Genomic DNA, 25,860 nt, shown 5'->3' with positions numbered 1-25,860 from the left:
TAAGATGTATCACTTTTCCCTTCAGCCATCTTATTATGTGTTTACTCTCTATTTACTCATTTTTTTTATTTCCTTCTCCCTCTCTACCCATCTTGGATAACACTTGAAGAATATTTCTTTCTTGTGTAAATCTTCCTTTCTGATTTTCTGATGATGTAATTCTTGAAAGGAAAAATACAAACCAGATGTATCACCAACACACAATCCTCATCTTTCTGGTTACTGTCTGGTCAACTTCATCTCATGGCACCCCTGTGTGTACCACAGCGAAAAGAAGGCTTTTTAGTGACTGGATTTTCAGAAGTAAATGTCCAGGTCTTTCTTCCTGGTATATCTTGGTCTGAGCATTCAGCTGAAATGTCTTTAGCCTCTCAGAAATAACAATACTTCATCAGTAGATGAAGGTGGCACCTTAGGTGAATTGGCTGAGAATCACACCCAGGTTCACTGAAAAGTGGGCAGGGATTCTCCCACTGAACCACCTCTGCCTCCAGTGCCCATCTAATACTAGTAAACTAGTACTTCATTTTCATAGCCCTGATCATATCTGAAAACCATCAATTCAGAGATCCTTAGGCCCCAAGAACTATGCTAAATGATACGTAGTGGTAGAAGACAGAGGACACAGCCAGGAGGAGCTCATAGCATGTTTAGGAGTCTTACTTATCTTAATTTTCTATTCTTTCCTACATGTATTATTTAGGTGATAAAAGAAAACAGTCATTCTCCCATCTCCACCATCACAACTCAACCATATATGCCTGTAGCATATACGCCTGTCCATCCATGCATGCACCCATATATGTACAGACATATATATATATATATAGATCCATCCATACCCCTACTCGTGCATACACATTCACACAGACACACACACACACACAAATGAAAATAACGTGAATATTCTTAGTATTGCATGTTCATTTGCTTAATTATTCCAGAAAGTATCTGTGTCTGAATTGGATTGCCTGCAACTCTTCTAATTCATGTTTCTTATGTCTTTGAAGAGAGGGAATCTTTTATCATGAGGTGACTGGCACTTTTTGTTTGTGTGTTTATTGTTTCAAATGTGTTCTTTTGCCACCCCGGTCTTGATTGCACACAGAGGACATGAAAAGATCCACTCGGCATTCGAGATGCAAATGATCTCAATCCACACGCCATGAAAAGAGGAAAGACTATTAAAATGTGGAGAGAGGAAATTAAATCAGTTTAATGTAATAAACTGTATTTCATAAAAATATTAATAGAAAAATACCGAACAGATCAAATTGAGATGAGCAGAACAGGACAAACTCATGCCTGCTGGAACAGTACGTGCCACAGAAATGAAAAAGCTATCTCCATTTTAATATAATAAAGCCTATCTCGAGATTACTTAATTTTCAGTGAAAAAAAAAATGTCAATATCTACCTCTCTCCTCCCTCCTACTACCCAAGCTAAACTGGTCTTTGCTCATTAGATTCTCAGTTTGTATTTCTGGCAATAAATTTAGAAATGCAAGTGAATTTGCAGCATGATTTCACTTCCCATAGTTAAGATAAATGTGAAAATTTGAACAGTCGCAGTTTATGGGAATTAAAATAATATCCAGTGCCCCCTTTGCAGACAATATTTGAGATTAGATTAAACCTGCCAAGGTTCATCATTTTAGAATCTGTCACATTTTATTGAAAGAAGCTCATTTGTTCCTGATGGATTTTGTGAAAAGCATTTTCCAAAGAAGTATAGAGCCAAAAAAAAATTTTTTTTTTGCTTGGAACAGTTTTGCTTGTATTTATCAGAATGTATGAATACAAATCTTGGTGGGGGGTAGGACATAAACTATAAAGACATATAAAACACATTAGCTGGTTCACTTTCCAGTGGCCAGACATGGGCTGTATTTAAGGCTAGACAAACTAGTGAAGATTTTCACAAAGGAGTCCCTGGTGACAAAAACGATGCCATCAGCCTCGCTATGACTCATCGCAACCTTACGAACCACGGATCAGAACCTTGCCCTGGCCTCCTCCATCTTCAGATCTATCTTGCTTGAGCCCAGTATTAGTGTCACTGTGTTAATCCATCTCATTTAGAGTAGTTGCAGTTTGAATACACTCAGAGGTGACTAGAAAGAAAGGCCTGCTGACCTGTGTCTGTAAAATCAGTCCTTGAAAACCCCGTGAAGCATGCTTCTCCCTTTCGGTCTGGAGAGGATCTTCTCGGAGTATCTTCGAGAGTTGAAGCTGACTTGAAGGCAGTTGGTTTGTTGCTGGGTTCCCTGCCCAGGACTGCGACCTTATTATTTAAACAAAAAATTGAGTAAAGTTTTACACATAGATTTGTTTCTCACATAGTCATTTGTTTTATAACATTAATTACAAATGGTTTGCATAATTAATTACAATATCTGATCAACCCCTTATGGTGTATTCCCTGTCCCTCCAACCACCTTATCTGTCTATGAAGTTGTCCCATCTCCATCCCTTATCAGGCCTGTGAGTCCTCTGCAATGGATTAGTCTCCATGTAAACCTTCCTTAGCTTTTCTGAGTAGTGATCTTTATACTAGTTGGGGTTTTTGTTTGTATGTTTTCACAAAACTTAGTTTTACATTATGCAAATATATTTGATATTTTCTCCAATTTTCTCAAAAAGATTGCTCTTTGTAGACTATGTTGCCTAGATTGCAGGATTTAATTTTTTTTTCATCTTCTACTAGCTTATTTACAAAATTTGAATACATTGTTTTCAAGAACAAAATTGAAAGGATTTAAATTTTGACTAATTTCAAAACTCAAGATGTTTATATCAACTTGATTTTTCCAAGCACGAAGTATCTGAGGGCCACCTGGTTGGAGTTCATGGACCAGTTAGGGGAAGAATGAATACAAGTCATTTCCCTTGACTCAGTAAGTTCAAAGCAACTAAGATATTTCTGTTCCAGAAAGAATATGAGTCTGAAATTCAGAGGTATATAATTTTTAAAAAGTGTTTATCCCAGGAGCATAACAGTTAGAGACACATCTTCTCAGCGTTTGGTGCTCAATTCTGTCTGCTGTTTAAGTTGATGACTCTCAAAGGGACTTGAAGGATGTGAATTAGAGAATTAGATTAGAAGTAGAGAAAGTACTTGCTTGGGATCCCTGCCTAGAGTGGATATGTCCATGTTTTTCTGTGTCATGCCTCTCAGAAAGTTCTTCTCATAGACCTGAGGTGGGCCAGCCAAGCAATGCCCCACACCCCCAACAGAATGTGATTTCCTTTTCCCCACAGCCTGACCACAGAGCTCAGGGCTGCTTCTCTGTTGAGTCAGTAAGATCAGTCAAACACCCGCTAGGAATCAGACCACAATGCAGAAACCAAAGCTGATCCTTGCTCATTATGTGATTCCAACTTATGTCCACTCTGTTATTACAGAGCAAAGGAGTTCAGCTGGCTTAGTCTGTAGGGAATTGTGCTGCTAATCCAAAAGTTGTGCCTCTCTGTTTGTTTGAAAATCATTAGCAGCTCTTCAGGAGAAAGATTTATAGCCTTTGAAACCCAGTGGAGGGCAGCTTAACAACACTGGGTTATTATCATATTGGAATTGCTCCAGAAGCTGATCTCCAGGCCTTTCCTCTTCGGTGACCTGGAGTGGGTTTGAATTGCCTACTTTTACCAGGGCTCCCTCAGATAGCACTCAAGTACAAACCATGTGTGTTATTAGCACTGCCTCCGAAAGGCATCTTGTTTTTATTATGTGTTTTCACATCATCTACAGCTCATAGGGACCCTATTGCACAGCAGCTCTGAACCCTGCCTCATCTGAGCCAGTTTCACTGTCTCTGATACACCTACCTTCAGTACTTCAGTGACTGTGTCAATTCATCTCATCCAGGGTCTACCTCTCCTTTGCTCCACCCTTCCAAGGATGATCTTCGTCTCCAAGGACTGGTCTGTCCTGGCAATATGCCCAGAGTATGTTGAAAATTTTGCTGAAGATTATCCAAAAATGTCTGGAGTAGTCCATTGACAGAGAACTTCCGGGGTTTAGAAGAGGCCATGGCACTAGGGACATCACTGTCAGCGTCAGGAGGATCTTGGCTGAAAGCAGAGACTATCAATAATCATGTTGTTGTTGTTGTTATTTCCTGTTGAGCAGCTTGTGACTCACAGCAATCCTGTGTATAATAGCTCTGAACCCTGCCCTATCCTGAGCCAATCTCTTCATCTCTGACAGAACTAGTCCCATTTTTCCAGTCACTGAGTCAATCCATAGAAGATGCATAATTGACATTCACTGAATACATAATACACATAAATTCCATTTGGATATTCCTCTTGGTAAGAGGTGTGCTAAGGCAGCATGGCCATGTGGTTGGAGTTTCCCTGCCTTTGCCCAGTTGCAGGACTCCAGGGACCTGGAGTTGTATGAGGCAGAAGCCCTCTCCTCTCCCTGTCTTTCAGCCTGCCCCGCAGAAAAGGTCTTAATGAGCAGAGAGATGCCAAAGAGCAGGGGACAGGCAGGCAAAGAGCTAGAACAATTCAGTGACCTTTGACCAACCTGAGGGTGATGTGTAAAACAATGAAAAGGGTGTAAACACTTGGTTAAAAGCTGTAGTATGAAGGATCCTGAATGTTTGTGCGTGAGAGAGAACATGTATGAGAAACTGACCAAGTGTCAGAGTGTATGTGGGGAGTGTGTGTGTGTGTGTGTGTGTGTGTTCTGTTGTTGTGTAGACATACTTGAAAACCCACAAACAGAAATTTTAGAGAAATACACCATTATTTCCTTTGGGCATCATAATACAGACGGGCTTGGTCCTTTGAAATGCTTCTCCTTAGAATCCGAGCTGCTTCTCTTCTGAGCAGATCAATAAGAAGAAAGTAGATGCGCTGCCAGGCACGGTTGTCTTTGTGGAAAGCAGAATGCTCAGAAGGTCTTTGTTTCCTCTTCCACTTCTCCTATTAATCACTGCTGACAGGCAAGTGCTCAGAAAAATTAAGACAGCAACAGCCAAGGGTCAAAATATTTGCCTCTTTTTAAAAAAAAAATGATACAAGCTGCTTAACATTTTGCACGTATCATAGCAGTAAGTATCTTAAATGAATCCAGCCCAATGGATTCAGAAAAATGGACCAATTAGAAGGAAAAATTACTCTGAACACACAGAAATGGGAGTGAAGGGAAGCCCCACCATGAGATCCATCCAAACTTCCTGGCGTTGTAATCAAAATATATGATGGCTTGATTTCATCCGAGTGGCGAGCGGCTTCCCAAATATATCTGTGCTGTCATGTATATTAGGGCCGAGGGTGCTCTTTCCATTTTCATTGTGAATTCGTTAGCAAAGATCTGAGGAAATGATAGATCTTAATTAAACAATAGGTGCTGCATTTGGAAAGGGTGACAGAGCCAGCCCTGGCTGTTAGAGAAGTAGAAGACCTCGCTGTTGTCAAGCTCACTCACTCTTCTCTCCCCGGGGTGACTGACTGGACCCCCACACCCACTCAGGAGGGCCATGTGGAAGGTGCTTCTTCCATTTCTGCCCACCTTCCTGGGTGAACCACTTGATAGGATTTTGATTGGATACATACAATAGTTTGCAAACAAGAGTATTTTATATTTTCCCCCAGTAAAATAGTTTCAGGGAATTACTGCCACTTCGTATCTGTTAACAACTAGAGCTTCTTTAACAAAGAAAAGGGATAATGGCAGGCATTTTTTCATGCCCTTCATGATTCTTGGAGGTGCCTTATTAATCAAATCTTATTAATAGTTTACTTGCATAGCCTGGTTTCTTTTGAACTTATCCTCAGCTTCTGTGTCCTCCGTGTGCAGTGAGAGTGTGTATTTATTCCCTCCCTGATCTGGAGAGACAGAGAGCAGTGTTTTCATGCATGTTTTTCAGACACCAAGAAGGTGCACAGCCCACAGACACTTGCAGACCTCAGTGACTACACACAGAAGCTGGCCTCTCAGGCAGAGGGTGGGCGCCTGCACAGGTTCTTCCTCTCTTAGCTCTCCATGTGCTCTTCAGCACAGACACCATTCCAGCCCCCACCCTGGGTCCCTGCAGAGCCAGGCTCAAGTACTTCCTCTAGCTAGATCCCTGATTACTTCCACCTACATGGATTATGCTTTTTTGAAACTTATTTTGCTACTGTTGTTGAGGCTATACAGAGCAAAACATGTATCAATGCAACAGTTTCTGCACATACAGGTTTTTAAAATTTCTATTTTATATTGGTTTGCTTACAAAGTGTGTATACATTGTGTTTCACGCTATCCTTCATTCACATTGTGTTTCATACAATCATTCTAATTAATTTTAAAATTAATCAACACTGGACTGTGCTTACCATTGCTCTGTCTTTTCAGCTCCTTGCTGGATACATATACAGTTAAAAAAAAAAACAACAAAAAACAAACCAACAAACAAACCCAAAACAACCCTCAAACTCATTGCTTTAGAGTCAGAATTAACCCATAGCTGACCCCTGCAGCAGGTTTTCAGAGGCTGTAAATCATACAGGAGGGGACTGATGAGCTTTCTCCCTTGGGGCAGTTGGTGGGTTTGAATTGCTTGCCTTTGGTTTGGAAGTACAATTCCCTATCCACTAAGCCACAGTATCCAATTGGCGTTTGTAAATAGGTTGTATATCCATTCTCACCTCCTTTTCTTACTTGTTCCTCCCCATTAAGATAAAGGTACTCACTGCCCACCTGAGCTTTTGAGTTGTCAATTTAATCCCATTTAGGTGGTAGTTCATGAAAGATCACAATGCTCTGGATACATCTGTTTCACTAGTTGAGCTAAACTGTTACTCTGTTTTAAGAAGACTTAAGGGGATGCACAATGATTACTATTTAGTTGGAAGCTTATTTTCCATATTGGTGCTTGGATTATTAATTGTATATGTTTGGTGGTGGGTATCCTTTGTTATTAGTCAACTGATAAATAACTGTGGAGTCTGCTTCCTGGTTTATGTGTTTTTATGCTCAGGCAGAGCACCCAGAGTGGTATTAAAGGCCATTAAGTCGCCTCTGACGCCTGGTGACCCAGCATGTTACAGTATATGTTACCCAGCCTCACACGCACCAACCGTAGTGCACATATCAGAAGCATTTTTGAACAAACAAATGTGTTCCAGCATTTGCTGCATTACTTTTTTCCTTTTATATTGGTTTGCATGCACAATTTATATCCATTGTGTTTCATATGTGTACACTGTGTTTCACGCAGTCTTTCATTCGTGTTGTTTCATTTCATCATTAACATACATTGTTTTATAAAATTAATTAATGCTGACCTGTGTCTATTATTACCTTGTCTTTTCAAGTCCCCATTGAATCTTTCCTACTTTTTCACAAACACCCATCTACCCACTAAACTCTGGTATCCTAATGATTTTCCCTTTTCCCATTTCCTGGCCACTTTTCTCTTCTCCCTTCCCTTTTTGTCATCTTACACATCTGTTTCTCCTTCTAGTTTTACAATAATGACCTTATGCAATATTTGTCCCATGAGACCAGCTCCCTAACTTTTACATAGAAGTAGAGGGTGGGCTCCATCCTCTGTAGGCCTTTGATGCATGTTACCCCATCATTCCCTGGGACCTAGGGGCCACATTCCTGACTTCTGTCATTTTCATTTCAGTCCTACATGGAAGACCACTTGAAGAATAAGAACCGGTTGGAGAAGGAGTGGGAGGCACTGTGTGCCTACCAGGCAGAGCCCAACAGCTCGCTGGTGGCACAGCGGGAAGAGAACATGCAGAAGAACCGCTCCCTGGCCGTCCTGACATGTGAGTACAGCCCCCTGTGTGACATGGTGCATGCATTTCTGCTAGGAGTGGGAACTGCATCTTCATCTCTTTCTTTTTGACTGCCATTCTCACAAACTGGAAAGCCATTCCCCTGATCTTTCCCTTCACCCTAGTCTTTACTGGGAAACTTAAACTCCTCTTTAAAGACTGTGGTAATCATCACCTCCTGTGTGAAGCCTTCCCAGCTTAAACTAGCCACAGTTCTTTCTTCCTGTGTAATATGGTGGCATGGCCATGGTAGCAGGGATTTGGGGAACATCTAAATCCAAGAGGAATATTTGCTCTGTTATGTTCTCTTAGCTCTGTAATTTAACAGAAGTTTCTTAATCGCTGAGCCTTTTTTTCCATCTGTAATTTGAATCACACTGTCTTCTTTGAAATATTACTGCCAGTAGAATTAGTTGAGGCAGTGACCACAGGGCCCTACCAGGCAGGTTTTATTACTCAGTTGCTGTTTTACTGAATCCTGAGATGCTCCATGTTCCTCTTTGTGTGCCAAAGTGTATTCCAAAGTCTATCACCACTCCCTGGGACATAGTCGGTAACTGTGATGCTTCAGGTTATGTGTCAGCTTGGCTGCCTGTGGTTCTCTGGTTTGAGAGGGATTCTAAATCCTCATTTGGAGTTTCTGGTTTTGATCTGAGCACTTGGGGCCTATTAAAGCTGGAAGGAAGGGTTAATAGGAGAAAATAATTTCTTTATTTGCCTGTGACATTGGTGGTGTTAGAAAGAGGCTGTTTGTAAACTGACTGGGTCCTCCTCTTACTCTCAAAACCAAACTAGTTGCCATCAAACTGATTCCAACTCTGGGTGACCCTGCAAATGCCAGAGCAGAACTGGACTCCATAGAATTTTTCAGCGACTGCTTTTTCAAAAGTAGTTTGCCACAACTTACTTCTAAGGCGTGGACTTGAACATCTACCCTTTCAGTTAGCAGTGGAGTGTGTTAACCAATTATACTACCCAGGAATTCCACCAGTGACGACAATGGCCCTTCTTTTGTCAGCGTATATGCCTGACTTGGGGTTAGCAGTAATATATTGTCAAGAAACAACTGTCTAATTAGAGATAGAAAAACCAATCAGGAGAGCTAGACTAGAGCAAGTATATTGGTGGTACTGCCCAAGGTGAGTGAGTCTTTACTGAACAAACTTTGACTTGCCTACCCCCAATTCCAACCTGTTGTTGTTGTGCACCCATTGCTAACCTTCTAGTGGGTTTTCAGAGGCAGTAAATCACATGGAAGTAGATTGCCCATCTTTCTCTCACAAAGCAGCTGTTGAATTTGAACCATGTGCCTTCTAGATTGCATCACAACTTCTTCTCACTAGGCCACTGGAGATCCCTTACTACTAGTCTTTAATTTCTTGAAAGAGATCTTGCTGTTTTATTTCAATCTACTTTTCTTCCCAAGCAGAATGCTAAGGAGCGGTGGGAAGGGAGAATGGTATTGCTTACATTTGAGTTGGTCTTTGCCCAACTCCAGTAAGGGTAACAAGGCCGTCTCTTTCTTAACTCCTATTTAGTTTCTGGGTTGTTTTTTTTCCCCTGGCCATTGCATTCTGCATAGAATCAAACTGATTCTATACTAAAGTTGCGTAGTATGTTGACGACTATTGACCCCCAAGTGGCTCCATATCTCTTCAAGCTTAGTCTCACTCTAACTCATTGCCATTGAGTCAGAATTGACTCATAGCTGATCCTCCAGTAGGTTTTCTGAGTCTATAAATAGCATTTGGAGGAAATTGCTCATCTTTCACCCCCAGAGCAGCTGGTGGACTCAAACCACCTGCTGAGGGTTGGCAGCACAACTCTACCCACTAGGCCACCAGATCTCCCTACTGATGTATTATAAAGTATTTATGATAACAAAATTAGTATAATTAGGATGTTGCTCCACATCAACTCCCACATTTTTGGGCAGTAGTTTTGTTCATTTCCTGTCTTAGACCAGACACCTTGTCACTGGTGTTAGCATTTACTCCCTTTTACCATGTTAGCTGATACGAATTTAATTCATCAGTCATTCATTTGAAATAGCCTATTTTTTAGCCCCTACTTACCTCTTGTTCTCACAACTTGGGTCTCTCTTGATCTTATTGCCTTTGACGTCATCCTGAAAGCTGCTGCCCAATTTACCATTACAAATCCCAAGAAAAAAACCCTGATTTCCCAACTTTCAAGATACTCTCAAATGTGACCCGCCAAGTTTATATTGTGATTCCAGCTTCTCTTTAGTTTGGACCCTGAAGGTTACTTGCACCATCTTTCTCCCTGGTACTGGAATAATGCCAGTCTAGTTTTAAAGACAGTTTATCTGGCAAGTTGCATTGTTGTTGTTATGTGCCATCGAGTCACCTGTGAATCATAGCAACTCTATGTATACAAGCCTTGTTCTATCCTGAGCCAATCTTATTGTCTCCAACACACCTACCCCATTACCCCAATCATTGAATCAATCCATCTCACTGAGGGTCTTCATCTCTTGCGCTGTCCCTCCACCCTCCCAAGCATGATGTTCCTCTCCAAGGACTAATCCCACCTTGAAACATGTCCAAAGTATGTCAGACAAAGTTTTAGAATCCTTGCCTTCAAGGAGCAGCCTAGATTAACCCTCTCCAGGACAAACTTGTTTGTTCTCCTAGCAGTCCATGGTATATTCAATATTCTGCTCCAGCACCACAACTCAAAGACATAAATTCTCCCTCTCTTATCCCTAGCCATTTTCCAGCTCTCTCCATAGCAAGTGATTGCAAAGACCATGGCCTGGATCAGGTACACTTTAGTCTCCAGACTGACATCCTTGTTCTTCAGGATTTTGGAAAGGTCTCTGACACAGACTTTCTCAATGCAATTCATCTTTTAATTTCCTCCTGGCTGCTGGTACCAAGAATGTTGATTGTAGAGCCAAGCAAACTGAAGCTGTTAACAATTTCAATCTCTTCACCATTCATCATGATGCTGCCAAACAGCCCAGTGGTAAAAATCTTTGTTTTCTTGATGTTGAGCTTCAATTCCTATTGAAAGCTGCAGTCCTTGACCTTCTGCAGCAAGTACTTCAGGTCCTCCTCAGTTTCATCAAGCAAGGTTGTTTTATCTGAGTAAGACAGACTGTTGATGAGTTACCTTCAGTCCCGATGCCACATTTCTCCTCATAGAGCCCAGACTCTATAATTGATAATCTGTTCTGCATATAGATTGAAAAGATATGGAGATAGGACACATCCTTGGTGCACACCCTTCCCAAATTTGAACCAAGCAGTATTTCCTTGCTCTGTTCTGATGACTGCCTCCTGGTCCAAGTGTAGGTTTCACATAAGCACAATCAAGTGTTCTGAGATTCCCATTCTTCTCAGAGTCAGCCACAGTTTATTGTGATCTACACAGTCAAATGTCTTTGCATAGTCAATGAAATACAGATAGACATTACTCTAGTACTCTCTGTTTTCAGCCTACATCCATCTGACTTTAGCTATAATATCCCTAGTACCATGGCCTCTTCTAAACCCATCCAGCACTTCAGGCAGTTGTCTATTAATGTGCTGTTCCAGTTATTTTTTTATAATCTTCAGCAGAATCTTGCTTGCATGTGATATCAGTGGTATTGTTTGATAATTTCCAAACTGTGCTGGATCACCTTTTTTTGGAATGAGAACAAATACAGATCTCTTCCAGTTGGTTGTCCAGGTGGTTGTCTTCCAGATTTCTTGGGGTAACTTGATGAGCACTTCCAGGGCAGCATCTGTTTGTTGAAATATGTCAATTAGTATGCCATCAATTCCTGGGGCCTTGTTTCTTGCCAGTTCTTTCAGAGCAACTTGAACTTCTTCTTTCGTCACCACAGACTCTAGCTCACAGATTGTTTCATGAAATTCTCCTGTGTCTGCCAATTCCTTTTGGTATAATGACTCCATATACTCTTTCCATCTTCTTTTAATACTTTCTGGGTTATTTACTATTTTGCCCAAAGCATCCTTAAATATTGCAACTCAAGGCACATTGCATAGGAAAGCAAAAATAATAGGCCTCACTACTTTTGAGGTGCCTTTGCCTTATAACCCATAAAATTCTGTCTTTAAAAGTCCTCATTATCATCCCAGGGAGAAGTAAACAAATATTTATTAATTGATTAACTGGCACTGGAATGCGTCCACTTAGCTTATTGCAAAAGTTTCAAGAATATAGTTTACTTTTGAAAGATTTTTGCCTTTTATACAGAATCATGAGCTATTCCACCCATCTGCTTTTAAAATTAAGAACAGGAACATGGTACTATTTTTATGTACTATCTTAAACAAAAAGTTATTTTTGACTCTCGATTATAATAAGAAATGAAAGAAATAGACACAGGAAAAGTAATAGGAATATTTAGACAGTACTGAACTTTTTTGTTGAAAAACAAAAGACCCAGATACATAAAAAATAGAGGAAAAGATGCATAATGAAGTAGACCCATATTCGGGCTTTTGAAAAGGTCATTGTTAACTAATGCATGTAGACCAGTCTAGTGGGAGAAGGGAATGGAAGTTCTTAATAAAGAGCTGTGAGGTCATGAGGCACTTGGATATGGATCATGTAGTAATTGATATATGCAATAATGTCACTGAATTTTACAGTTAAAATGGCACATGTTTTTGTTCATGTATTTTACCATAACAAAATAGAGAAGGAAGGGAGGAAAGAATGAAGGACAGACCATTAGTCCCTGGAGAAATAAAAACAAACCAATGCTATTGGTCTGACCTCCCCCTGGGCCTTGCCTCACCGGCATGGTCACATGAAGAAACTAGAAATTTCCAGAATTCAGATTCTCATTGTTAACCACCTTAGGAGTGAAATAGCAGTCTCATTGGTTAACATTTATTATTTTGTGAGCGTCTCACGTGCCAGAATCATTCTTGTGCCTTGACTTTAGATTACCTTTCATCCTTACTAGGAATTATTTCCCGTATTTGAAGGATGAGGAAGTTGGGATTTTAAACCAGGCCTGACACATTCTAAAGGCTTTTGCACGTGCTGCCTTTATAAACTTTTGTAAGCTAGTCTGAGATTGTTTTAGGTGGAGGAAATGCATGTATATTTAAAACTGTCACAGGCGCACATCTGTTTAAATACCCGTAAGAACAGCAGTACTTTCTGCAGTTGGTGGCTGGAGTTGAGCCCCTTCTGACTCACAGCAACTCGGCGTGTAAACAGGCCAGAGGGTAACTCGGCCCTTTGCCATCTCCAGGGTCCTTGTGCCTGAGCTGTGCCTAATATGTCAGTTCACCTCACGGATGGATGTTTCCCTTCCTCATGGATGTTTGTGGGCCTCCTATTTTATCAGATGTTATATCCTTCCTAGGGAGCTCGGGTGGTCTAGTGGCAAGAAGCTGCAAGTTCAAGGCCACCAGCTGCTCCGTGGGAGAAGGAGGAGCAATCTCCTCCCACAACTATAGGTCGGTTCCAACTCACTGGTATATAACACACACACAACAACATGTCCTTTCCTAGGGAATGGACTTTCAAAGTAAGCAAGCTGTCTGCTCACAACTTTCCTTAAAACAAACAGAAAGTAATTGCCCTCCTCCAAATACATTTCTAACTGGAGTTTTTTCTGGACTCTAAGTAGAATTCCCTTAGAGGAACAGCTGCTTCAATCATGTCTGAAGCAGAAAAACTAAACTTGTGGCCATCAAGTCAATTCTGACTCCCAGCATCCCTAAATGACAGAGCAGGGCTACTCCGTAGGGTTCCGAGGCTGTAAAGGTTTGCAGACAGAAAACCGCATCTTGCTCTCATGAAGTGACTGTGGGGTTAGAACCACTGCCCAAGCCACTGTGCCAGATTGCTTTTTAATCACTTCTAAGCAACCATGAATTTTACTGATTTCCTTTTTAAAATCAATACATGGATAATTCCCTTAGAACTGATGACTGTGCAAGAATTTCTCTGTCTCTCTCTCTCTCTCTCTCTCTGTCTGTATAAAAAGGTTCTGGGCACACATTTCTCATCTCCAGAAACCAGTTCTCATGCAGAGATCTGGCCTACCCTGGGTGTGTTTTTTATATGTCTATGCATGTGGTAGTGTTTGGTATGGTCTCAGAGCCAGCACACTCTGTGGCCTCGAGCTTTGGAAAAGCTCTCTGTTTGTTGTTGAAAATATTCCAGCTAAATCTGTGTAGGCTTTTTTTTAAATAGAAGCAAGAAAGAGAACCATTTTAGACACATACAGAGCCACCCTCTGGAGTCATTGCTGTGGAGGGCAAAGATCATCTAAAAATATAATGTGTAAGCTGCAATGTCGCAGGCCTCCAGGAGCTGTCCAGTGCCCTCTAGTGCTGAGAATAGAAGGCGGGCCACTCGCTCCCATGAGATGCTATGTTGACTTTCTAACCACTCAGAGTTCAGATTTAATATTCTCTTTACTCTTTTACCTGAAGCTAGATGAGTAGATAGAGTAGGTAGATGTCTGACTGTGTGTAGCATAAAAGTCTGTACTTCTCGTCATTCTGTTCCAGTGTTGTTTACCGAATTTTAGAGCTGAGAGAGGTTTCAGAGGTGAAGACCAGCAGCTGGGTGGACACTGTGCTGGACAGACTCTGACTTTGTGTCTTCAGAAGAATTATGCTTCTCCACAACAGCAGAGAACAGTGGGTGTGATGACTTGTTTAGGCACTGCATACACACACACACACACACACACACACACACACACACACACACACACAGAGTTTGGATTCATTATTTGATCGACGTGTCACAAACTGGGCTCATAAAATTCAGGGACTTTTCCTTATGGATTTTCCAGTATGTTTGTTTTAACAGAAGAATTGAACTCTGCATTCATCTCCAGTGAACTGTATCTTGTTGGGTTTTGCCTGTTATTCCGGTTTGTCGAGGAGATTTTGATTCCTGATTCAACATATCACCTCCTCCTCTCAGCTCTTTGCCATCTGCACATTTGATAAACATATTTTTGGTGTCTTCAAGTCATTGATAAAAACATATTCAACAGGATAAATACAGGGTAGTGCAGTATGGAGTCCTCCCTCCATGCTGACACGGATCCATTAATGAGCAGTCTGATTACTTGTTTAATAAGCTGAGCCTTTGTCTGGGAGCCTTGCAGGGCAGCCCACATGGATCAGGGCGTCGAGGAACCCAAATGAGACTGAGAAGTGCCCATCAGGCACTTCCTTGTTAGCCACGGTACTCAATGTTTCGGACATAACATCTGACTTAAAGCTTCCTGACAACCCTATGGGGTTCATAGTACTACCTCTCTGTTGCAGAGAAAAGAATCCAAGTTTAATGAAGCCTAATATGACCAGAGTTTGAAACTCCTGAAGAGTGTTTTCTTTCTGTTCCTCATGTTTTAATCATGAAAGTGTTTAAAACATTCAGTCAAACTGAAATGTTTAATTGATGTTTATCTCTGAATCTCACCACCTAGGTTCAGAATACCACGTGAGATTTCGCATCTTCGCACCATGTGTCCGTGGGAGCTTTTCTTGCTTTTTGGTGCTTCCCAGTCAGTTTCAGGTGCCATGACGTGCAACTACCTTGGCTTGTATTTCCTAAACATGAAGATGTTCCTCTGTATAAGGACAGTTCCATAATTATGACTATAAGAAAAAGAATAAATCCCTACTGGGAAAAGCTGCAGTAAAAGACCACTTGAAAATGTTAAGGAAGAAGATGTCACTTTGAAGACCAAAGTACTAGACCCCAAGCCATAGAATTTTAAATCATCTCACACGCATGTGAATGTCCAGTTAATAAAGAGAATTGGGCACTTTGAGTTATGACGTTGGCAAAGAATATTGAACAAACCATGGACTGCAAGAACAAACAAACCTTTCTTGAAAGAACTTACAGCAGGAATACTTTTTAGTATTGAATAGCTAGAAACTCCCTCGTAGGTCCTGTGGTTATGCTATTTCAGACAGGACCCATCCCTAGAGAAAGCTATCTCATTTGGTAAAGGAGATAGTGCACAAAAAAGAGGAAGACCTTCACCAATATGGATGGCCTCAGTGGCTGCAGGAGTGGGTTCACACACAGCAACAGTTGTATGGATGGGTGGGGCTGGCAGAATTTAGTCCTGTTTTGCATACGGCACTGTAGGTAGGAGCCAACTTAACAGTACCTTGAAGCAACAACACAGCAATGTCGTCTAATACCTATGTACTCATTATATAGTCACTGGATACTATATGCCTATATACTAATTTTAGAACGTTTTTTAGGGGGCAAGGTATAAAAGCAAGATTCATGACTGTATTGTATCTTTATTCTTTTTTTTAAAAAAAATATTTTTCATTCGCATTGTGGATTTACCCCAGGGTCCTCTTCCCTTTCCTCTTTAGATATCCATACATATCTTACTAGTTATCTTTCTGTTTTTATAATGACTCTTATTATTTCAAAATAACCTGTACTTTTTCCCCCCTGGCATGACTTGTTCCTGATAAAGCCATTCTTCTAGTGAACATTCTTCATATCATAAAGAATCGCATACCATCTAGGTAGAAGTCTGATTGGTAACTGGGTCAAATCTGTGGGACTTGACCTGCCAGATTCCCAGAACCTACCTACTATTCCCCCTCCTTTATAAACAGACATGTGGCATCTCTCTGCTCCTCTCTGATTATTCTTGCAGGAAACAGGATTCCCCACACTTCTGTGTCCTCATCTGAAACTTGGAAAACTTGCTACCAAGTTAGCCTGAGTTGGCAACCAAAGTCTCCATAGTAACTGTTTTTTTTTCTTTTCATCTATGAATCTATCTTGGGTTCAACTCCCTATTAACAGTCTTTCTTCCTTTTTTTTTCCTGATTTGAAAAGATATTCTTTCCAAAAGAGATGACAAAGACAAACTAGAGTATTCGGCCTCATCACCCCATCCTAGATATCAGCTTTCTGATAGTTATCCGCTTTTCTCTTAGGAAGTTTGCTCCTTTGTTCAGTATTTATCCACAGGGAATTACATTGCTGATTCAAAGGGAGCATCTGTCTAGTGATTTGGATCCACCAACACCTCCTTGGTGAAAATGGCCAGTCCCCTTCCATGTGACTTACAGTCTCAGAAATCCGAGGGAGTGTCAGTTAGGAGACATTTCTGAGTTAATGGCACTGAATTGTTTTGTTTGTGGTTTGTTCTTTTTTTTTATCCCCCATACATTTTGTACATGTCCTTTGACATTTTGACCCTATCGGCTTATTTGGTGTCTGTTTCTCCCTTTCTTGCAAAGGAGTATTGGTCATTATGTTACAGAACTCTTCCTTTTAGGGTCTCTCACCTCTCTTAAGTTAGAGTCTTCTAGAGATGCTACAGCCAATTTTTTTCTCATATGGTTATATATTTAATGCTTAGCATTCTGTATCTTAAAAGGATTTTGTCACTTTTCTTCTGAGGTTGTAATCACTTCAACAATCATTTGCATGCTAATTCAGATTTGTAGCTATACTGACTTCTTGCTTCAGCATCTAAGATGTACATTTTTAAGAAAAATTAACCTTCATCAACTCTGCTTCTTATTCCCTTCCCATGCTTTCTCTTCTTTTTCTTAATCTTCCTAATGCTTTGTCTGATGACTCCTTTTGATTTTCCTGTAGAGCAGTTCCATCTTTTCAGTAGAATAAGTTCTCCAGACATCTCCAGTTGATCTTGAATTCCCATCAACATCTTACCAGGGTTTCTCCAGTCTAACTCAGGAAAGCAAGACCCACATGTCCATGTGGGTGTGCTGTTTGTTTGAAATTTGGATGATCTAGAAGAATAAAAAACTATCTATTGAAGCCCTGGAATGAGAGATGTAGAAGAGCTGTAAAGAATACATGTCGAATTCTGATGAGTGACTTTGGATTGGTTTCAGGACCATGGAGAGGGACACATATTTAAAGTAAAATCTTCAGCTGTCATCTTTGAGCCAACAGTACTGTTTGTGGCTCTACAAGTAAAGAAAGTTGATTGCTATCTATTGTCAATTCTGTTCTTGTTTTCTAAGAAGGAGAATAAGTACCTAGCAGATCTTTGACCAATGATTTTTTACTCACAAATCTGATTCACACACGTTTAAAAATTTAGATTCATCCCAGGATCTTTTAATTAGCTATGTCTGAACTAGGCTAAACTGCTTCGAACCCAGGCCATCAAGGGCAAGGACATGCATTCTCCCCTCAAGCTTTCAGAAGGAACCAGTCCTGCTGGGACCTTTATTTTAGCCAAGCAAGACCCATTTCAACTTCTGACCTAAAGAACTACAAGATAATAAATGTGATCTTGTACTTACTCCCTTTATCATATTAGCATAATATAAGTGAAGAAAGAGAAACTAAAAAGCCAAACAAAAAATGACTTCTGACCATTGAGTAGAACCAACTCATATCTGACCCTCCATTGGGTTTTGTAGTTGTTGATAATTGCTGTCGAGTTGAGCATGACTCCTAATGACCCTATGAACAAAAGACCTGAAGCCTTTCTGTAACTATCATCATTTCTCAAAATTTCATAGAGTTTCCAGAGACATGTTGTTTAGGAAGGGAATGCCACTTCTGTTTCTTTCTCTGGTGGAGTCCTGGTAGATTTGAACTGCTAGAAAGGTATGGCCTTCGGATTAACAGTGAAGTAGGCTACTAGAGCTCCCTAAAGAAAGGGAAGACATTAGTAAAAAAGAAGGTAATATGTTTGTGCTATTATTAGCCACTGGGGTTTTACTAAATTGTGATGATGTGGATGGTGGTGCATGCGGGAAGACAGTGTGGTAGAATGTGACAGCTTGTCAATGAGCCTGCCAGTCCACCCAAGATCGACTTGTGATTATGGCTTTTTTGTTCTTTACACACAATCATTTGTTGGTGGCAGTCAAGTCTATTCTAACTCAAAGTGAGGCACTTCGAGGTAGGTTTGAACTTTTACTTTGTAATCCAGTGCTTAAACGCAGTCCTACCAAGACAAGACAGAGTTCTTCTGCTTTGAATTTGGGGTGGCTTGGTTGTCTTTTCCCCCCATTAATAGAAAACATAGAATGAAATAGAAAATAGAATAAAGTGAAAAATATATCTACTTGAGGTAATATGGTTTTTTATAAAATTAATGGAAATCATGTCTCAAGGGCTCTCCAGTGCTGGAGTTGGTGGGAATCTGTGTCTTCAGATTCACAGTGAGGCCCCCCGCCAGGTGGCAGCATACATGAAAAGTGGACTAGCAGCTTCCCACTAAACACTGGAGGTAAACAATGAAAATGAGCTCTGTATCATCCATGGATCATGAAAGGCTTAATGGGCCACTGTGTTTGTCCCTCATGACCTGTACTTTGGTCATAGATGCACATGAACCAAAAGTTTTGCTACTTCTTCGGTTTCCCACTACTTTGCAGAAATGTCTCTCGTTTTTGTTAGCTGTTACTGAGTCAGCTACCAACTCCTGTAGACCCTATGCACAGAGAACAAAATACTGCCTGATCTTGTGGCATCCCCATAACTGATGGGAACCAGATGTTATGATTCATAGCGTGTTCAATGACTGATTTTTCAGAAGGAAATTTCCAAAGCTGTCGTCTTGGTTTTCGTTTGGAAGCTCTTGTGAAACCTGCTAGGCACCATGGCGTCATGCATGCCTCACTGACACCTCACTCCACTGGTGGTGATTGCATGTTGGCCAAGAACTGAACTGGTATGGAAATTCCAGCATTGAACCACCACCTCCTTTTTTGTCTATCTTTGTCCTCATCTTTGTCATGTAATTGTTCTTAAAGTTTATTTGAACAGTCTTCCTCATTATTCTATAATCTCTATCAAATTAATGGCAAATGTCTTACCAAGTTTACCTAAAAGAATCCTAATTGATCATAAGTCTGAGGTGGGGGAAACTAATACTCTTGTTCCCCGACATCATTCCAACAGCCTGTCCACCGCATCCTATACCCATGAGTTTCCTACAAAGGTCATGACCTTCAGTTGAAAGGTGACACCTTCGTCTTACCTTCCTATCTCTAGAAAGTCTTCCTTTTCGTCAATCAGCAAAGATAAAGGCCAGGATTTTTTTTTCTAGTTACACCATGTGTTTGCAATAAAATGAGAAGTGCTAGTTCTCTTTGTAAATTCGTGTGTGAGTGGTCTGCCCATGTCGAGTTGAAGCACCTTGGAGGCAGGAACTTCTCTTATCATCTGGGCATCTTGTGTTTATTCAGAGCAGCCATAGAGCTTAACACAGTTCAGTGCACAGAGTAGATTCATAATAAATGTGTGTTGATTGATGGGCTCTCAGTAGAATGATGCAGATGGCATGGTTTTGCTTGGTTGCTATCTATGCTCTTATTATGCAAAGTTGTTCTTATGTGTGTGCAACAAAATTACTGAAAGCAAACATTACCACACTCCCCTCCATTCATCATCTCGCCCTCTGCATTTGGAGATGACACTCTTGATGCCACCTCTCCGCACTTACGTGACTGTAAGATTAATACCCAAATCCTTGCTGCTTCCAAACATCACACGGCCATTCGTCACCTCTGCGGCTGTGTGCTTCTCTGGACACTGCTTCCTCTGCCCTCTCATTCTGCAGGCTGCCTTTACTCAGCTGACGTCCTCTGCTTGGTGCTTCATGTCTATGTGATGACTTTCCCATTGAGTCCCCCCATTCTCTGGAAATGACAATATCTTTTAGATCACTGAGGTCAACTCCTTCATTTAAGAGATGAAACGAACACCCTCTTGAGATGAAGTAACAGAACAAAGAGCAAACAGACAAATAGGGAGAAGCAAGACCAGAAGAGAAGCAGCCTGTCCTCATGGAGCTCCACAAAATTGCAGTGACTTCTGCTGGATTTTGCCAGGCACAATGATCAGAGAATCTGCTTTCTTCCTTCCACGCAGCTCACTGCACACACCCTGTCTTGAGTGTCCCTTTCTATGTAGATACATGGTGGTGAGTTCATGTGCCATTAATACTGCCTAAAGGATGCTAACCATGCTGAGCTCTTGGCCCTTGTAACAGTCTACCCTGCCTTTCATCTACCAGGCAAATTGGAAATCCTATAGATAATCAATTAGAAGGCCTATAGGTCGCCAGCTGAGAGAGATGAAGGAGATTTCTGGTAAAACAACATAAGAAATTAGAGCAAGCTCCATGGCCACCAAATTTCAGGCTACCTTCTCTCCTCTTTGGGAGTTGCTTTTGATGTTTGGAATTGAAACAGGTCCTTCCTTCTTCATCTTTGACTGCTCTTCAGTAGTTAGCATGCTTCCTGGGTGGGAGATGGAAGATGTAGCAGGTTTCATTTTGCATTGCCTATCTTTAGGCAACTATCTTTAGGTAGAAAAGCACTTTCTGAAGATGTGAGGTCAGCCAGTTCTGGTTTGTCCAAATGCAGCATTCTGTTATGATCCAAGAACGCTCTGAACTGCATCTATTACTTTTCTTGTTAAGTGTTTGAGGCCCTGAACAGAACTCTGTTGCCTTTCTTTGTAAATATTTGATCATCTGTAGAGTTAGATCTGAGTTTCCAAAAGGCTTAAAGGAGAACACTTTCCTATTTACTTTCGTATTTCCTATTTATTTCCTGTTTAAGTTAGCCTAGCTACACAGTCTTAAGAGCATAGTCCCCAGGCTGCCAGGCCTACCGAAGGCTTTTTAACCCAGCTGCAAGGATGCAGAGTCCGACTATAAAGTTAGAGGACAGAATCTATGGGCTACCTTCCTTCTAACACCAGATGCAACTTAAGGTCTTTCCAAAATCACCCTCAAGTACAGTAATTTTCTAGAAAGACCCACAGAACTCCCATAAGCCTAATAAACTCACAGTTTTATTTATTAGAGGAAAGCAGCAAAGAAAACCAGCCAAAAGAAGAGGCATATCAAGCAGAGTCTTGGATTGTTCCAAACACAGACAGTCATTAAGGCATCTGTTATCCTTCCAGGAGTAAAGTGTGACTACATACGTGGAGTCATGCCAAGACGAGAAGGTCACTGGAGCTTTGCTGACTGTAGATTTGATTGATTCTTCATTAAGTAGACAGGACTGATGAATTGATTGTTCCTGAGTGAATTTAGTCATTAGCCATAGCCTGTAGACAACTGGGTTGATTTCATTTGGTTCTAGGTGCCCACCATGAGTCATATCAGGAGGCCCACAAGAATAGCAAAGATGCTCCTGTCATTCAGGGACTTCCAGGATTTAGAGGTATTCTGTTTTGGTGACCACCCATCCACCCTTCCAAGCATCATGCCCCTCTCTAAGGAATAGCCCCTCCTAGCCCTCCTAGCAACATGCCCAAAGTATGTGATGTGAAATTTCATCATCCTTGCCCCCAAAGAGCACTCCATCTGCACCCTCTCCAAGACATACTTGTTCTTTTGGTTGTCGATGGGATATTCAGTGCTCTTCTCCAACACCATGGCTAAAAGGCAGGAGGGTTGGTGAAGGAAAAGAGGACCTTTGACCAGGTGGTTTGACATGGTGACTGCCACAATGGGCTCTAGTGTGTCAGGAAGTATGAGAATGGCACAGGATAAAACAGGGTTCAGAGGTGTTGTTCATAGAGTTACTGTGAGTTGTACTTGACTCAGTGGCACCTAACATCAATGTCTGAGTGAGGCCAAATTCCTTATGACACCCTGACTAACTGAGGAAAGATAGTATATTTAAAGACATATATATGAGCTGTCTCTCGTTATAAAAAAGACTTAGCTTTTCTGAGCCATCACTTGTCTTCTAGTTTACTGATCGGCTAAGAAATGCAAAGTCTTTTTAGTTTCTCAGTCTTAAAACAAATGCAGTATGATACTTCATTGTTTTGCCTTAACTATGACAAATCCAAATCAATAGTAACTTCCAGGTATAATAGGCTAAAATCATTAGAGCAGCATTAAATGTTTAAGTGGTTGCCTGCTAACCCAAGAATCAACAAATTGAACCCACCAGCTACTCCGTGAGAGGAAGATGTGGCAGTCAGCTTCTGTCAAGGTCTGACAGCCCTGGAAAGTTTATGGGGACGTTTGCCTTTGTTCCACGGAATCGCTCAGAGCCAACTCCGTGCCAATGGCTTGGGTTTGTTTAGGGAGATGACAATTTTCAGGAGATGCAGTTGCAGAATATTAAACCATCAATGACATTAAACCACCATATGAAATTGGGGAAGGAATGTGTAGTTACTTACACCAAGATGGCCTTGTAAGGGCAGCCATGTACTGATCAAAGCACAGTGCTTCGGTCTCCATCAGACTTGAGTTCTTGACATTCAAGGGACAGTGTCCTGGATTCACCTGGTCCACTCTGCATTCCCACTAACATCAAGGTTAAGAAAATATGGCACCTGAATTTTTAAATTATTTCATCTAAATCTTAACCAAAAATTGAGGCAGCTGGAGAGCTTCAAAGGAACATTTGGCAGTCCTCTTAGATGGAGAAATCCCTTCAATAAGTGCCAATGTTGACAATGATTTCTGCGGGTGCCCTAATTCATCAGAGAATTCCTCCACAGGTGACAGGAGGCTTTGACCCATAGCTCTCCGTTAACTTACTATTACCACCATAACCAAGAACTACAATAAAATACTATCCATAGGAGGTCAATGTTGCAAAATAATATTATGGCACAGAGCTCCATGTCCTTATCCTTCTATGTGTGCTCATAGGATGGGAGAAGATTCTTGATTACAGCAAATGTTAGGATAAATCAATTGAAGATGAAGTTTCAGCATCCCTCAAAGCACCGTACTTTGCTGTCTTCAAGGGCATTTTACCCTATGAATAATCAAAATGAAATTCTGGAACTAGTTTCTTCTGTTGGCATTTATGAACATCATTTTATATTTACTGACAACACAAATGTACCATGAATAAATTTTACAAATTCAAATGAATTTTGCTTTGTAAAGTATCAACCCATCTGTAATCTTGAACTTGTTCCTAAATTCCTTGCCATATGCCAGGCATTACAGTGAATGCTATATATATACTTGGATATTTTTACTCTAGATTTTGGATGCGAAATCAGACAGCTTAAAATACTCAGTAATTTACCTCAGGATCACCTGGCTAATAAGTAGTGGCCATCGACTTGACCAGAGTGAGTTAGTATTTGGGTTTGTTAGTAAATGACAGGAGTGTACATCCCAAGTGATGCCCATGGAATGCATTTGGCTGCAAACCAGAAGTTTGGAGGAAGAAAGATTTACTGAGATTTACCAGAAGAAAGGTTTACTGAGAATGAAGTGATGTATTTGCAAAAACTCAGCTATTGCAAACCCTTAGGGGCACATTTCTGTTTTGACACACTGACCAGAGTCAACTGTTGACAACTGGAGGTGATAATAAGTGGAAGTGCTGGGATTAAAACACTATTCTTATTTACTGATGGCCTAGTGGGTAGAGAGTTGCCTTACCAGCCCATAGGCAAGGGTTTGCATCCACCAGCTGCTCCCAGGAAGAGAGGTGGACAGTCTCTCCAGTGCCTTTTACAGCCTCTGAAAACCCACTGGAGGGTCAGCTATAAGTCAGTTCTGGCTCAATGGGCAATGAGTTTGAGGTTTTCTTACCTACTGACTTTATGGCCTTTGTCAAAATTATAATGTCCTTCTGAGCCTTAGTTTCTTCAACTCTAAAATGGGAAAATAGCATTTTGTCTGTCTATGCCATAATATTCCCAAAGAATGAAAATTATATAGGTGAAATCACTTTTAGAAAATATAGACTCTTTGAGAGTATTCTTAAACCAGTCATTTATAACACATATTCTTAAATTAGTTTCTAATATGTAACACAGGCTTGAAGAGTTTGGAAATGGAAACATTCAGTGCATTAACTCAACAGCTTTCCTCTTAATACTGGTTTTCCTCCTTCCCTTCCTGATGAAGCATATGCTTGTATATGTTACTAGGTAAAAGATGCTTAAAAAGTTACAGGGCCAGATCAAGAAAGACCGCACTTGAATTCCATGTCTTCCTGGTTTCTCAGTGAATTCTCAGACTAAATTTTTAAAGAACACTCCTGATTGTTAAAGGAGACATATCTAGGTTATTCTAAATTCCTGTCAGAAAATTCAGGTCATTATGTTATATTTGCTCCCCAGAGAAATGGGGTGGTGGTGGTTGTTTTCATCCTGGGAAGAGGAGTGGTATTCCAGAAATTGAGCATAAACTGGAGAGAGAGTTCTAGTCTTATGAACTCTGGCCCTGGTTTTACTTCTGACTTGCTTTTGGACTTTGCATGAGACTTTCAAAGACCACTATGCCACTGTGTCCACACTTGGCATCATTAAAAGAACAGAGGCAGCTATGCAAGATCTTTCTATGTTAATCCTATCATTCAGATTATTCAGAACTCTATATTCTCTGCCGTTTATTAAATCTGACAGATAGTTCTAGTCAATAACTAGGAAGAGGGACTCAAAGAAGAGTTGAGACTTAGCCAGTGAAGTAAATCTCATGCAGCCAATTAGCACCAGTTGTTTCGGATTGAGGGTAAAATTGGTTTCAGTAATAAAAACATATTCACTTCACAGTTCATTGTAGAATCAGCCTCTTGCTACAAGAGCAAACACAGGCTGGGAAGGTGGGAGAACACTGGCTTTTTTTTAGTAGCTCCCTGCTCAGGGAGACCAGTGTGGGTTGAGTTTTGCCCTCGAAGCTCTTCCAAAGAGCTAGCAGCCTTTCTACTGAAGTACCTCTCAGTGGACTCCAACTTCCAGCCTTTCAGTTACCAGCCAGGCTTGTTCATATCCGCCCCGTCCAACTCGATAAAGAGAGAAAGGACAAACAGCTAACAAAATAGTTCTCAAAAAAGAGATGCTTTAGAAATGCTGCCAAAACCTCTATCAAATTGGAATCGAGCTCTCAAGCCTCAGCTCAGGGGCACAGGACACTTTGTCCCTAGGGCCTCTCAGAAGGCCATGCTCCCAAAGGTGCATGTATGTTTTAGTGAGATTCTCAATCATGTAAAGTATTTTCTTCATTTCTGGATTAGAAGGTCCAGCTGACACTTATTCATCGACACTCTGCGAAAGCACCGGCTGCCTCCTCGTTGCTTCTTGCTGCCTGCAGAGCAGCGCCTCATGGCCCCTTTGTGCAGATACGAA

General features: G+C 41.0%; 1 protein-coding gene across 1 annotated transcript in view; it reads left to right on the top strand.

Moving 5' to 3' along the window:
- Positions 1-25,860, top strand: part of LOC102856993 (receptor-type tyrosine-protein phosphatase N2-like) — a 1,387,447-nt gene that overhangs the window by 1,266,027 nt on the left and 95,560 nt on the right. Inside the window, exon 15 of the mRNA XM_006887690.1 lies at positions 7,629-7,776. Within this exon, the coding sequence (XP_006887752.1) occupies positions 7,629-7,776 (148 nt within the window). The remainder of the gene's footprint in view (positions 1-7,628; positions 7,777-25,860) is intronic.

The sequence above is a fragment of the Elephantulus edwardii genome, unplaced genomic scaffold (assembly GCF_000299155.1).
Source record: "Elephantulus edwardii isolate Elephantulus edwardi_28Jun2011 unplaced genomic scaffold, EleEdw1.0 scaffold00060, whole genome shotgun sequence".
Lineage (NCBI taxonomy): Eukaryota > Metazoa > Chordata > Mammalia > Macroscelidea > Macroscelididae > Elephantulus > Elephantulus edwardii.
The sequence above is the reverse complement of the archived record's forward strand: the minus strand, read 5'-3'. Positions and strand labels throughout refer to the sequence as shown.